Source organism: Pteropus vampyrus, unplaced genomic scaffold, assembly GCF_000151845.1.
Source record: "Pteropus vampyrus isolate Shadow unplaced genomic scaffold, Pvam_2.0 Scaffold417, whole genome shotgun sequence".
Taxonomy (NCBI): Eukaryota; Metazoa; Chordata; class Mammalia; order Chiroptera; family Pteropodidae; genus Pteropus; species Pteropus vampyrus.
The window spans coordinates 232,757-246,816 of record NW_011889198.1 but is presented as its reverse complement, the minus strand read 5'-3'; the positions used below and the strand labels follow the sequence as shown (position 1 = coordinate 246,816).

General features: G+C 45.2%; 1 protein-coding gene across 1 annotated transcript in view; it reads left to right on the top strand.

Annotated features, from left to right (window-relative positions):
- DNAH3 (dynein axonemal heavy chain 3) overlaps window positions 1-14,060 on the top strand; it is a 149,540-nt gene that overhangs the window by 26,959 nt on the left and 108,521 nt on the right. Inside the window, exons 15-18 of the mRNA XM_023523811.1 lie at window positions 3,754-3,938; window positions 4,964-5,087; window positions 10,789-10,942; window positions 11,734-11,878. Coding sequence (XP_023379579.1) covers window positions 3,754-3,938; window positions 4,964-5,087; window positions 10,789-10,942; window positions 11,734-11,878 — 608 coding nt within the window. The remainder of the gene's footprint in view (window positions 1-3,753; window positions 3,939-4,963; window positions 5,088-10,788; window positions 10,943-11,733; window positions 11,879-14,060) is intronic.

The window sequence follows — 14,060 nt, the reverse complement described above, 5'->3', positions numbered from 1 at the left end:
TCTGAACGTCACCACATGGTTCATCGGCGTCCTTCTAGCCCTCTTCCCCAGAGGGCTTTGAACTTCGGACTGAGGCAGCAGTCATGGCGACCACTGTTGCTGTCTCATTACACGTTACGTTATTCATGTGTGTGTAAATATGTATAATAATTTTAGCATGTCATGCTACCTTAAGGTTTACAAAATACGTGTCAGAAACTCCTTAGCAAATTAATGATAGTGATAGCCACCATTCCTCCAGCGCGTTATGTTGATGAAGAAGTCGGGACGCAAGGGGCTAGCAGGTGGCACCTCCAGGCTTTATCCTGGCTTATGCCAACCCCAAAGCCCGTGCCCTCCTCTGCCGCACAGCGTTCTCACTGAGCGAGGACATGGCGGGAGCCAGCAGACTTGACTTTGAATCCAAGACCTTCCACTTACTGGTTACGTGACCCCTGGGGTCGCCCCTCAGATCTTCAGTTTCTTTGTGGAACTAGGACAGTCAAAGATTTTCAGCCTTCACAGTCCTAAGACACCTTCTTTGGGAAATCTGAGCATCAAGAAGTTTTTTTCCTAAGCAACAGAGCATTCATTCCTGTCCAATCAAAGCAACGTGGTGCCTCGTTTGGTTACTGCATCCATCCTCAACGAAATACACATTTTCGTGTATTTTCTTAGGCCTTTTTAATGTAAGTGACACTAAGGGTCCCATTACGAACCCAGGGATTTCTAAGGATGCAGAAACCCCAGGTCAGTGGCTGAGTTGTGAAGTTTCTTTCTGTCTTAACAAGAGTGACTCGGACTCCCTTGACCACCTCAAAACCCCATGAGGTAGGTAAGACAGTTACAAGACCCCTTACTGAATGGGGGAGAGAACAAGGCCCAGACAGGAAAACTAACTTGCCTAAGTAGGTGAGTTAGAATTCGAGTCTTCTGATCCCAAACCCTGTCCTTGCCGCTCCTCTGTCCTGTTACTGCTGAGTGTGGTGCCTTCCTGTTCTCCATGATGGGGCGGAACCTAGAATGGGGTGCTCTGGGCACAAAGGCAGGGGGCACCTTGGAATGTGGGCAATGCCATTCATGCCACTCTAAGTACATTGATCTCAAGTCGCTCGAACGATAACCCGAAGTAGTGACCAAAAATACAGGGTCCTGAGCAGAGACAGGTGAAGTTATCCCTTTGGTCCAGCTGCTCATTTGCTTCACGGTGAGAATTCTTGTCCGGACGGTGACAACAGGTAGAAAGAGGGCACAGATTGGTGCAAGATTTACTGGTCTCCCTTGTGCTATCCCCTACACTAGGCATGTAATAGCTGTGTGCTTAGGGGACCTCTGGCCTTTAGATTTTTGAATGATATTAGCACTACCTGTAGAAGGTGCTGTTTGCTGTCCTTGGCTTATCCCTGTTGGTCAGATTCCTGATGATATCGGCCTGTATTCAGGACCTTTTAGAGGATCAAGTAGATGATAGGTCTGCTCCCACCCTTCTGGGCCCTCACGAGAAGCTGATAGCCACACGATGTTTACATTATGCAGTCTCATATGAAAGGAAAGAAGGATGGGTTCTCATCTGATAGGAGTATATCACACTGAGAGGGTCTACCTGCTTTAGTTAGGTGAGGCTAGATGCTGTAACAGATGGATCCCAAGATGTCGTGACTGAATGCAATAGAAATTTATTTCTTGCTCAGGGTAGCTCCCAGTTGGTGGAGGAGACCTACTGTGAGCATTCAGAAACTCGAGCAGGTTGATGACTTTAGATCTTCAACATGTAGCTTTCGAGATCATGCTAAGTGTTGACATCCTAGCCAATTGGGACAAAAAAAGAACATAAAGCAAGGCAGCTTTATGTGTGTACCTGGAGCTCAGTCACATGATTGTGCCTGCATCCTCCCCAAATTCAGATGTTGAAGTCTGTCTTTGTCCGAACTGCTGTAACAGATTATTATAGGCTGAGTGGCTTATAAACCACAGAAGTTTATTTCTCACAGTTGTACAGCCTGGGAAGTTCAAGGTTAAGCCTTCGGCAGATTTGGTGTCATTTGAAGACTTTTTGGTTCATGGATAGTTATCTTCTCATGTGTTCTTAGATGGAACAGGATGGGAGGGGTCTCTGAAGTCCCTTTTATAAGGGCATTATTCCTATTCACGGAGGCATAGACCTCAGGGCCAATTCACCTCCCAAAGGCTACCTCCAGATATCATCACATTAGGATTTAGGTTTGAACATATGAATTTTGGTGGGACACAGATGTTCAGTTTATAGCAAAGCACTAATGTCCAATGTGACCGTATTTGGAGATGGCCTTTATAATGAGGTGATGAAGTGAGATGAGGTCACAGGTATGGGGCCCTAGTCCAGTGGGGTCGTGCTCTTATGAGAAGAGGAAGAGTCACCAGAGGTCCCCCATCCTGCCCTGCCCACCACGTGAGGACACAGGGAGAAGGCGGATGTCTGCAAGCCAGGAAGAGGTTCCTCACCAGGAACCAAATCTATCGGCACCTTGACCTTGGACCTCTGGCCTCCAGAACTGTGAGAAAATACCTTTCTGTTGTTTCAGCCCCCTAGTCTGTGACGTTTTGTCGTGGTAGCCCAAGCTGACTATTAAATATCCAACTGAAAATACAAAGGAGGCTGAGAAATATTATCTGCCTCCGAGTCCAAGAAGCAGAGAATACTCTGAACCCATGTAGTGCATTCGATGATTTTTCTCTATAAAAAGTTTCTGGATTTTATAAAAATTCCTCTCTAAAATCCTGGCATTATCTCTAGAGGTGTTTTAATCATTTTCTCCAGTTTAATACAATTAGCTTCATTGTGAGAGGTATCTATACATTAAGAAGGCGTGTCCAGGACTGAAGACACCAAGAGGAATGTTTTTTATCTATTGTGTATGATCATCAGCATGTAACGGTCAATTCATAATAACAAAAATGATGATAGCTGTTTTTGCTAACTTTTCTGGAGGGCCAGTCTGTGCTAGACACAGATGTACTGCAGGTAATTTGTTCCTAATTATAGTTAAAACGCTGAAGAATGCCATTCATTAGCCTTTGTATGGATTAGAGCGTATTCGAATTCTCCGGATAGCAACACCATTTTTCATGGTCTTGTGTTTGAGGAGAAGTGGACAGTTAGATCTGGGGGCCCAGCAGTTGGACATAAATTTCTCTGTGCCACCAGGAATCCCCGCCACACGAGGACGAACTTGCTGGGGTGCTTTGAAGAGCCATGATGACACGTTAATTTAGCGTCTGCTTCATAAAATTTGAGGAATTGCGGTTGGCGGTGGTGGCCATGGTTTTCTTGTCGTTTTGGTCTAATTCTGGATTCTACTCAGCGTATGTTTGTCAAGAGTATGCGTTTTGGAGTCAATTAAACCAGGTTCAGATCCTGGCTCTGACACCCCCGTGCCGTGTCACTTTGGATAAAGTTACTCAGCCTCACTTTCTCCCGTTATAAACTGTCGATAATAATCATCCCAGCCTCTTAGAACTGTCGTGAAGATTAAATGAGCTAATATATGCTCAGTGATTAGAATGGGGAGGGGCACGTGGCAAAGAGCTTAATCCACGTCAGATATCATTGCCGTTCCTGCGGCTCTTACTGAAGTGTGGTGTGCGTGAGGACGTCACCCACTGAGGGTCTGCAGGTAGAGAAAAGTCAAACCGTCGTTCTAGTCTGCAAATAGGACTCACGTCTGTTTAGCATAATGGGGTCTCGTAAGAACGTTATTTCAGATGATGACGGTGATGGCTGTTTTTACCCTGTAGCATCTGTAATCAGTACAGCTACATCGCAGAAAAAGTCAGCGAGATTCCTTCCAACACGGAGGAGCTGGTATTGCTCATCGACTTCTTAAAGAAATCCAGCGACGTCACCGTGTTCAAACTCAGGAGGCAGCTCCGAGACGCAATCGAGAGACTGGAGTTCCTGATGGACTATGCAGACCTGCCCCGTAAGCGCGATGCCATATGCGTGCGCACAGGCGTATGTGTGTATCGAATCTTTTAGGGAAAAGGAGTCGCAGGGAGGAGAGTTATCAGTCCTGCCACTAAATGTCAATACAGGAGAGCGGCTCTGAAGGGTACCCAGATGTTGGAGGCACAAGTCACCACGCTCTGATCCCCAAGAGTCTGAATCCCCAAGAGTCTGAATCCCCAAAAGGGAATCTGATTGTTAGAATGGGAGCAAACTCCAGGGACTTGACTAGGCCTTCGATGCCTGTCTTGGCCTCTTGTTCCTGGTGTTCCCGGAAACATCACTTCTAAACGCAGAGGTTTTTTGTTTTTTGTTTTTAAATAAATGGGTAGATGTCACTCATCCGTAATCTTAATACAAACCCCCTCTGAGGACGCTGGGGCACTTTCCTTCATGCTCCTGCATGTCATGGAGGGACAGAAGTGCCAGAGCCCCTTTAAGGCCTATTGGGCCAAGTTAGCATGCATAAGGACAAGGCTCTGGAGGAAAAGTTGATGTGCTTGCCACAAGCCAAGTTTCCAGCCCTTTCCACCTGGAATTACCTGTGAATTACCTATGAGTTACCTGTGAGTTACCTGTGAATTGCCTGTGAATTGCCTGTGAATTACCTGTGAATTGCCTGGTGTTCACCTGTTTGGTGGGGAAAGGCAGTGGAAGGGAGAGATGGGGGCCAGAGTGAAAAGCCCCCTAACCGGCCCCCCACCCCACGCACACTTCCTGAGCCATGCCCCTGGCCACATGCGTACACACTGGCCTCTCGCTGTGCTCCCTGCCTGCTAAGTCCCAGGTTGCAGAGGGTCCCAGGGCATCTCAACTGGGCGGAGCTGTAGATGGGGAGGGCGTCTGGCATTGAAGTTACTAACTGACGTTTAACCAAAAGGGAGCCCAAGACTTGGATCGGTGAAACGGTTTGCAGAGTAGAACCGGAACTGCACCCCGGTTTCTACTCTGCTCTGACCTACACGGAGCAGTGTCCTAAAGCGGGCTGCGTGTGTTTTGCAGAGGAGGACATCAAATTAAACAGCACTCTGCTGCTCTGGCCAGACCAGATTGAAGACGTCTTTGAGAACAGCCGAAACCTGCTCCTTAGCAAGAGGGATCAGGCGGAGATAGACCTCACTAAAAGGTATGGGAGACTGAGGCTGGTTTATAAGCGATACCAGCTTCCTGAGTCCTACAGGAACTTCCTTTTGTTTCCCACCGAGGGGCGTTTTCCTTAAGCCTGCTTCGGTGTAGTTACCCCTGACAAGGCCCACCCTCCCTGCCTTGAACGATTGGAATTTGGCGGTGCAGAGAGAAAAAAGACAGGAGTAGCGGCATATAATAATGGCCTCGCCATAATAATAGCAGAACCGTCAGCCTCACACTGGGGACCACAGTGGGGACCACAGATTTGTGAGATATCAGGACAGGGATAATAAAGGCCTGGCAGGAGGCTGACAAAATGCCTGGGCCGCAGCTGGTCTTGTGCAGTGCTGACGTGGCTGTAATCATTCATTCCTTTATTATTTATCGTGGATTCTTACTATGCGCTGTGCTCTTTTCTAAACACGTTAGTGCGTTTAGCTGCTGAAGTAAAAAGTTTAAGACAGTGACAAAGAACATGGAGGCATACTGAAAAACTCCAGCAACTGGGTGATGTGGGCCACGTACCACGTACGCGGTAAAGACACGCACTCCTGCCCGGACACACATACACACACACACCAGCTTGTAACGCTTTGTTTATGAACTTCAGAGTCATACCAGTTACCGTCCCTTCACACGTGACACTCCCACTACCTGACTTTAGGCCCCACCATCCCTGCAAACACTCACCAGAAGGGGACAGAGTAGAGAAAAGCGGGGGCTTCTCCGCAGAGTGAGAGTTTGGGCTGAAGGGTAAACCCATGCAATCGCTAACGTAGAAATATGTCCTACATCTGCTACCCAGAAAAAAGGCAGTAACAACAACAGAAGGTGTGTGTGGGGCTGACTTTTTTTTTTTTTTTAATTAATAGACTTTTTGTGGGGGGGCGGATAGTTTTAACTTCACAACAAAACTGAGCCAAAAGTACGGAGTTTCCACCTACCCTCTCTCCTCAAGTGTAGCCTCCCCCCGGAACCGACCTTGGACGCCCAGCCAGGAAGCAGAACCACTGCTGGTAGGTTAGGTGAATGGGGGCGAGGGTCTCAGCTCTGGGGGCCTCCATGTCCTCATGTGGACAGTGGGGTAATAGAGCCAGTCTCAGAGCATGTCATCCCCTGAGGGGAATCGCTGCTGAAGGATGAGATGCGAGGACCCAGGGGTGCCTAGGTGGTATCCAGCATGTGTGGACGTTCAGCAACTGTCAGCTTCCTTCGCCCCTCGAACAATGACCTCTTTGGGGGACAAAAATGCTTCTTCACTTTCAGAGTCCCGTCTTGCACGCGCACTTTAGAACATTCCAGTAAGACTATTTAGAGACAGTAAGTGCCGTGGAAGTTAACAGGAGTAAGAGCGGCTCTGGGAGAAGTGGGGACAGCTGTCATTTATGGTGACAGGAGGCGAGTGCTGGGTGTCTCCTTTGGCAGAGGCGACTCGGCCTGATCGTGCTGACTGGTCCCCCAGCTCTCAGCAGCAGAGCCCGGCACAGGGGAGGATCTAGAAAAGGCTGGAGGAAGAGAGCACGTGGCCTTGGGCTCAGCCCTCCTTGGGGACCCCCTAAACCTCCTGCCGCCACCTTGGCATTAACTTGAGCAGCCACCCCCTCTCGAGAAACTTCTCCCTGCCCACATCGCTTTTTGGCTTTGGTGCTAATTATTCTCCATTTGCTGCCCGCCTCCAACCCTGGGTTCCTTCTCCAGGCTCCTCTGCCCCTCCCCCCACCCCTGGGAGCTAGGTCTGGGGCTCTGGCCGCAGCTGCATCCCTTCTGGACAACAGTTCTTGCTCCTCCCGGTTTCGGTTCTCATTGTCCCCTCAGCCTGAGGGGTCATAGTGGCTTCCCCTGAGGCCATCACTGGGTGCCTCACTGTCTCCTGTTTGCTTCTCTGACCCTACCCGCGCCTCACCTCCATAGACAGTCCCTTCATTAAGGTCTCTGAACATCATAGTGAATATTTCTTGTCAAAACTCTGACCAAGCGACCATCTTTAAATCCGTCCGCTGCCCTCCCTTAGACTCCAGGGGTTCCATGAGTACAGCTTATTTACTCAGCCCGACTTCCCGAGTGCCTGCCCTTTACTAATGACCGTGCCGTTATATGAAATATGTACACATACGTGTATATGTGTGTATTATGGACATGAAAGTGCTCTGGAAACGATCATGTGCCAAGCAATCATGAGAAATTATAAACAATGATAATAGTAATGTGTTAAGATAATCACTGAGTTGATATAACATCATCCTCTGAGAAGAATTCAAAACTGCTTTTATCAGAGATTTCTCTTTGTATGCGGCTAATGTATTTGGAGCCTCGAAAAAATCTTAATGATGTGAAAAGGTGCCCAGCAGCACTTAATTGTGTGGGCAGTGGGAAAATCGGCTTTTCTCCCATTTTGTCCCACTCGGTGGTGGGCTTCGCGGTGCTGGAAGCCACCGCCACCTGGAATATCTCGGATGTGAGCTGCTTTTGCCACGGAGTGCCGTGGAAAACTCGGTGACGTCTCGGGAGAAGAAGGGAACATGTCTTAGTGAAGGGGCCCGGGATTGTATTCCAGAGTTCCGATAAAGCACGGTGACTTGAGGCTCACTGTTTGGGTGAATAAATGAATGAGTGAATGAATGGAACTTATTTGGAGCGAAGATAGTCTCTAAAATTAATACCTCTCAGACTCTAAAAGCCACAGCTTATTACAAAACAAAAATAAACAGGAAGCTGAGAAGAGGCAGGCTGTCTCTCCTGGCGCTTACATTCCCTTATCTCTAATTCCGGGGTGGGAAGGAACCAGGAGAGGGAGAGGGTGGCAGGGCCACCTCCCCTCTTCCCTCTGTGTTCCCGTCTTCCTTCCTCTTCTCTGAGGATACAGGGAACAAGAGACAGCAGAGATGGAAGCTGAAGTAGATAAACACAAGTTCTAAGAAGAAACCGAACAGGGACCTGAGCCCGTGACTGCATTCAGGGGGTGGTCAGGGAAGGGCTCGTGTGAGATGGGACTCAAAGGGTGAGGAGCTCCCTCCCCCCGAGAAGATGTGGGATGGGGGACAGAGCTGCTCGGGCACAAAGCTCAGCATGCGGTGGCTCCACGATGGGAAGACCTTGGCCTGAGGAGGACAGTGGCTGTGGAGTGAGGCTGGAGAGTCAGAGGAGTAGGTCCTTAAGGTCACGGTCATGCCTTTGGATTCCTTTTGAAATGCAATAGAGAGTAATTGAAGGCTTATAATCGGGGGTCAAAACAATCTAATTTTGATGATTTCTTTACTTGAATGAGAATCCAGATAATATCTACAGCATTGCAACTGGTTGTCATGTCTCTTAACTTTCTTCTCATCTGTAGATTTCCTCCTCCATGTTCTTTGTTTTTTTTTTTTTTCCTTGCAATTTATTTATTAAAGAAACTAGATTATTTGTCCCCAAATCCAGATTTCGCTGGTTGCACCTCTGTGGTGTCATGTAGCATGTTCCTCTATCTTCTGTGTACCCTTGACATTTTTAGTAAGTGATTTAATCTTGCCACTGATCTAATCTTGTTCCTGATCTGCTGTTCTGATGAGTAGCAGAGAAAACTTAAGTTTGTCTGCGGGCAACAGTATAGTATACGAATCCGAAGAGAAAGCGAGAGTCAGCCATAGTAATATCAAGGCAAAAATGGGGGCAAAAACATTAGTGTCCAAAGATGGTCACTTAGGGGAGTTTAGTAAAAACTTAAAGCAATCATCAACCCTTGTATATCAAATGACGTGAATGAATGAATGAATGAATGAATAATTTAAAATAAATGAATAATGTGAAATTCGAGTAAGGAGATAACAGAAGTAAATAAGAACCTTAATTTGTTAGCTACATATTAAACTTTCTACTCTATAATGAAAACAAAACAAAACAAAACAAAACTTTCCTTTTTAAATGTCCATAGAACATTTCTAAAGATCGACCATATTTTAAGACTTGAAAAAATAGTTGAAGAGGCAGAAACTATATAGGCCACATTCTAATAGTATGTATTATCTATTGTCACGTGACAAATCATCCCCCAAAACATAGCTTAAAACAACAAGTATTTATTGGCTCACCGTTTCTGTGGGTCGGAGATCCAGGTGCAGCTTAGCTGTATGCCTCTGCTTCAAGGTCTCTCCTGAAGTTGCGGTTGACATGTCAGCCCAGGCTGCTGTCTCATCTGAGGGCTCTGCTGGGTGAGGATCCACTTCCAGCTTCCCCCGCATGAGTGTTAGTAGGATTCAGATCCTCTTAGGTCTCTGGCCATGACCTTCTCTATCTGTTTCTTGCTACAGGGCCCTCTCCATGGAGTAGCTTATGTGGCAGCTGGCTTCCCTTAGAGGAGAGACGAAGGGAGGGTGCAGAGGGGGACTCATAGTCTTTTACTTTTGCCATATTCTGCATTAGAAGTGAGTTACTTGGTCTAGCCCAAACTCCAGAGGAGACAGTCACACAGGCATAAAATGCAGGAGGTGGGGATCTCTGGGGACCTAATCAGAGGCTGCTTACCGCACAGTGCAACTAGAAATAAAACCCAAATCAAACCACTTGATAATTAACTTTCTCAAATTACTTTTAGGAAAAAGAATATTAAAACTGCTATAACAGGATTAAGTATTCTTAAGATAATAGCCAAATCTATATCTGTTCTCAATGGCAAATCTTCATATTCGTTCCAGGAATATTGACTGATAGTTATATGCCAGACATTCTTCCGAGTGAGGGAGGTACAAAAGGGAATTAAGGAGTTAAATCTGCATTGATACAGTTTACATCCTAGTGAATGAGAGTAAACACTCATGTAGTGACTATTAGGGATCAGGCTCGATTCTATGCATTTTGTATATGTTAGCTTTATATACTAAAGTAGGTGCTTGTTATATATCTGAGGCATGCAGATGTTACATGACTTGACCAAGGTCACATAGCTACTAAGTGGCAAAGTAGGGATTTCAACCTAGCCTGTCCAGTTCTAGACTCTGTCCACTTAGCACTGTATTATTTTACCTCATTAGGGAAAGGGAGAAGTAAGTTTGAGACCTGCTTTGTTCATGATATGGACGAAGCAGATAAATCTCTGGACAGGTCTTTCCTGGTCACTAGCTAAAGTAGCTCTTCACTTCTACCCACTAGGCTCTTTTATCTTCTTCAGAGGATTTATCACTATCAGAAATATTTCATCTTTGTCTGTGTGGATTTATCCATCCATCCCTCCCTCCCTCCCTCCCTCCCTCCCTCCATCATCCATCCATTCATCCATCCATCCATCCATCCATCCATCCATCCATCCATCCATCCATGTACATTTATTGTCCAGGTCTCCTCCAACTAAAATACAAACTCTATAAGGGCAGGAAACCTAATAGAGTACTTCACAAATATATCCCTGATGCCTAAAGCAATTCTTGGAATGTATTAAGCACTCAATAATAAATATGTCATGGGTGAATGAATATTATATACGTGCACACATGTATATTTACCTGCACAGTTTAACCACCAAACACAGTTCACAGCAACCATCTCTGGGAGGTAGGATTATAAATTGTGTGTGTGTGTGTGTGTGTGTGTGTGTGTGTGTGTGTGTGTGTCTTATATCAGAAGATCTCTCAAATTGTCCCCAGGTTTGAACATGGGTGCACAGTGCTGTGACTTTGAAAATCACAGATTGGAAAGCCCAAATATGATTGGGTTATCTTCACTTTTAGGTGCTCAGAATTTGAGTCAAAACTTGAAGGCTACAGCAAGGAACTAGAAGGTTTTCGGAAACGTGAAGTAATGACTACAGAAGAAATGAAGAACAATGTTGAAAAGCTGAACGAGCTTTCAAAGAACCTCGATCAGGCGCTGGTGGAATTTGAGGTTTGGGGTCTTGGGATGGGGACTTCTGACACTGTAATGCTCTGCTGGTTCTCGTCCTCGGTTTTGTGTTTTCCTAACATCATCTGTCAGATGGATAGTATCGATTGACTGATTGATTGACTAGTTCTTCCCTTGGTACTTTCAACTGCCTTTTCCACACCCGTGCATTGTACTAGCTTTTCTGGTAGTCATTGAGTACACAGAGAAAAAGTTAGAATAGAATAATTGCTCACACGTATCGAGCATCCATTATATGCTCGACAATGTGCGAAGGGCTTCATACGCGATATGTCACTTGATATAAATCCCAGTTGGGGTAGGTGCTGCTGTTATTTCCATTTATCCTATTTAAAATGAGAGCGCTGAGACTTATAACTTGTCTGAGTGACTAAGTAACTCGTCCTGAAGGTCACCTAGCAAGTTCTTTAACTGTGAAGGTTCTTACCTCTGAGGCAAGTCAGCACAAGAAGGGAACATCATGTTAACAGCTAAAGGACACGTGAAAGTTGTGCAAATGGGGATATGGGTATGTTACCGTGGGAACGAATTGGGCGGAGCAAGTGGCAAATTATCCTAGAGCTTTACCCAACAAGATCTCAGCTGCCACGGCCCCGGGAGGTACGAAGGGACCTCCTCGCTTGAGTCCGTGCCTTATTACCCTCTCTTGCTCTCCGGATAAACACGCATCTCCCTCAACTTGGTTTTCAAAGTGTTGAGGAATTTGCAGTGTTGGCTCCTAGGCTTCAGAAGAACCACCCACCCAATCAACAGCATCCCCTCTCGCCCTGCAGTTGATCAATAAGGAGGAGGAGCTGCTGGAAAAGGAGAAGAGCACCTTCCCCCTCCTGCAAACGGTGATGACCAACAAAGTGCCTTACGAGCAGCTGTGGGTGACGACGTACGAGTTCAGCACCAAGTCAGAGGAGTGGATGAACGGTAAGGCACGGTCTCACTCCACTGGGGCAAGATGGGGATAGGGTAATGGGTCCGCCGCGGTGAGTTCCGGAAGAAAGTTTGAACTTTGGATTCTGGCTGAACTTTGCACCGTATTCTGATCCTCTGGATTAAGACAGCAACAGTCAAATTTTTTCTGATAGGATAACGATGGAAGGTGGGGAATCGAAGAGCCAGATCTATTGTCAGGGCAGAATAATAGGCAGCCGCCCAGAGACGTGGACTGGGGAGCGACTCAGAGAGTCACGTGGTGAAAGAACAAGGTGGCACTTCCGGTGCTGTGCTGCTTTGAGAAAGGCCAGGGTGCCACAGGCATCCCTAAGCCACTCCCGTCACTCTCGATCCCCTCGATCCTGGAGGCCAGAGAGGGATTGAGGAGGTAGCGTCACCAGCACGTAGTCGGTTGATCTGATATGGGGCAGGGGGCAGGGAGGGAGAGGGAAGGACCTGGGGCGATTCTGGAGTATGAGCTCAGGCAATTCGGTGGATATCGCCATCACTGAACATCATTATCCGAGTCTTTGGGTTGTCTTCTTGTTCTTTTGACAGTGTCTTTTAGAGAGCAGAGGTGTTCATTTTAATGAAGCCTAGCTTCTCATTTCTTTCATATATCATGCCTTTAGTGTTGTATCTAAAAAGTGATCACCGAACCCAAGGTCATCTAGATTTTTCTTCTGTGTTATTGCCTATGTGTTTTATGGTTTTGCATTTTATGTTTAAGTTCATAACACATTTCGAGTTAATTTTTGTGAAGGGTATACAGTCTGCATCTAGATTTTTTTTTTTTTTTTTTTTTTTTCCGCATGTGGATATCTAGTTGTCCTAAAACCATTTGTTGAAAATTTGTCGTTTCTCCATTATATCGCCTTTGCTCCTTTGTAAAAGATCAGTCGGTTATAAGTGTAGATCTTCTGGGTTCTCTATCGTGTTCTATTGACCTATTTGTCTATCTTTTTGCTGGTACCACCCTTGATTATTGTAGCTTTAAGGTAAGTCTTGAAGATACTAGATAACATCAGCCTTGCCATTTTCTCTTGTTTTTCAATATTCTATTGGCTTTTCTGTTTTGTTTTGTTTTTTTAAATATCTCCATATAAACTTTAGAACCAGTTTGTCAATAAACAATGAATAATAATAACTTGCTGGGATTTTGATTGGGATTGTGTTGAATCTACACTCAAGTGGAGAATAACTGACATCTTTGATGAGATTGAGTGTTCCTATCCATGAAAATGGAATATCTCTCCATTTATTTTCTTCTTTGATTTCTTTCATCATAGTTTTGTAGTTTTCCTTATATAGATACACATATTTTGTTAGACTTATACATATTTCAGTTTTAGAGGTATTAATGTAAACGGAAGTGTGTTTTTAATTTCAAATTTCACTTGTTCATTAATGGTATATGGAAACACAATTGACTTTTATTTATTTGCCTGTGTCCTGCAACCTTGCTGTAATTGTGAATTGGTTCCAGGAAGTTTCTTTTGTTGATTCTTTTAGATTTTTCTATATAGATGATTATATCAGCTGTGAACAGTTTTATGTCTTCTTTCCCAGTCTGCAAACCTTGTATTTCTTATTCTAGCCTTATTGCATTAGCTTGAACTTCCACAGAACAGTGTTTAGAAGGAGAGGTGAGAGGGGACATTGTTTTGTTCCTAATCTTAGCAGGAAAGGGTCTAGTTTCTTACCATTAAGAATGATGTTAGCTATAGGTTTCTGTAGATGTTCTTTATCAAGTTGAGGAAGTTCCCCTCTATTCCTTGTTTGCTGAGAATTCTTATCATAAGTGGGCATTTGTCAGATACTTTTCCTGAATCTGTTGATATGACCATGTGATTTTTCTTCTTTTACCTATTGATGTGATGGATTACATTAATTGATTTTCAAATGTTGAAACAGCTTTACATACCGGAAATAAATCCCAATTGGTTTTGGTGTATAATTTTTAATATAGATTACTGAGTTCGATTCGCTAATATTTCATTGAGGATTTTGCACCTATAGTCATGAGGGATATTGCTCTCTAGTTTTCTTTTATTGTAATGTCTTTGGTTTTGGTATTAGGGTAGTGCTGGCCCTGTAGAATGAGTTAGGAAGTACTCCCTCTGCTTCTACCTTCTGGAAGGGTTTATAGAGAGCTGGTATCATTTCTTCCTTA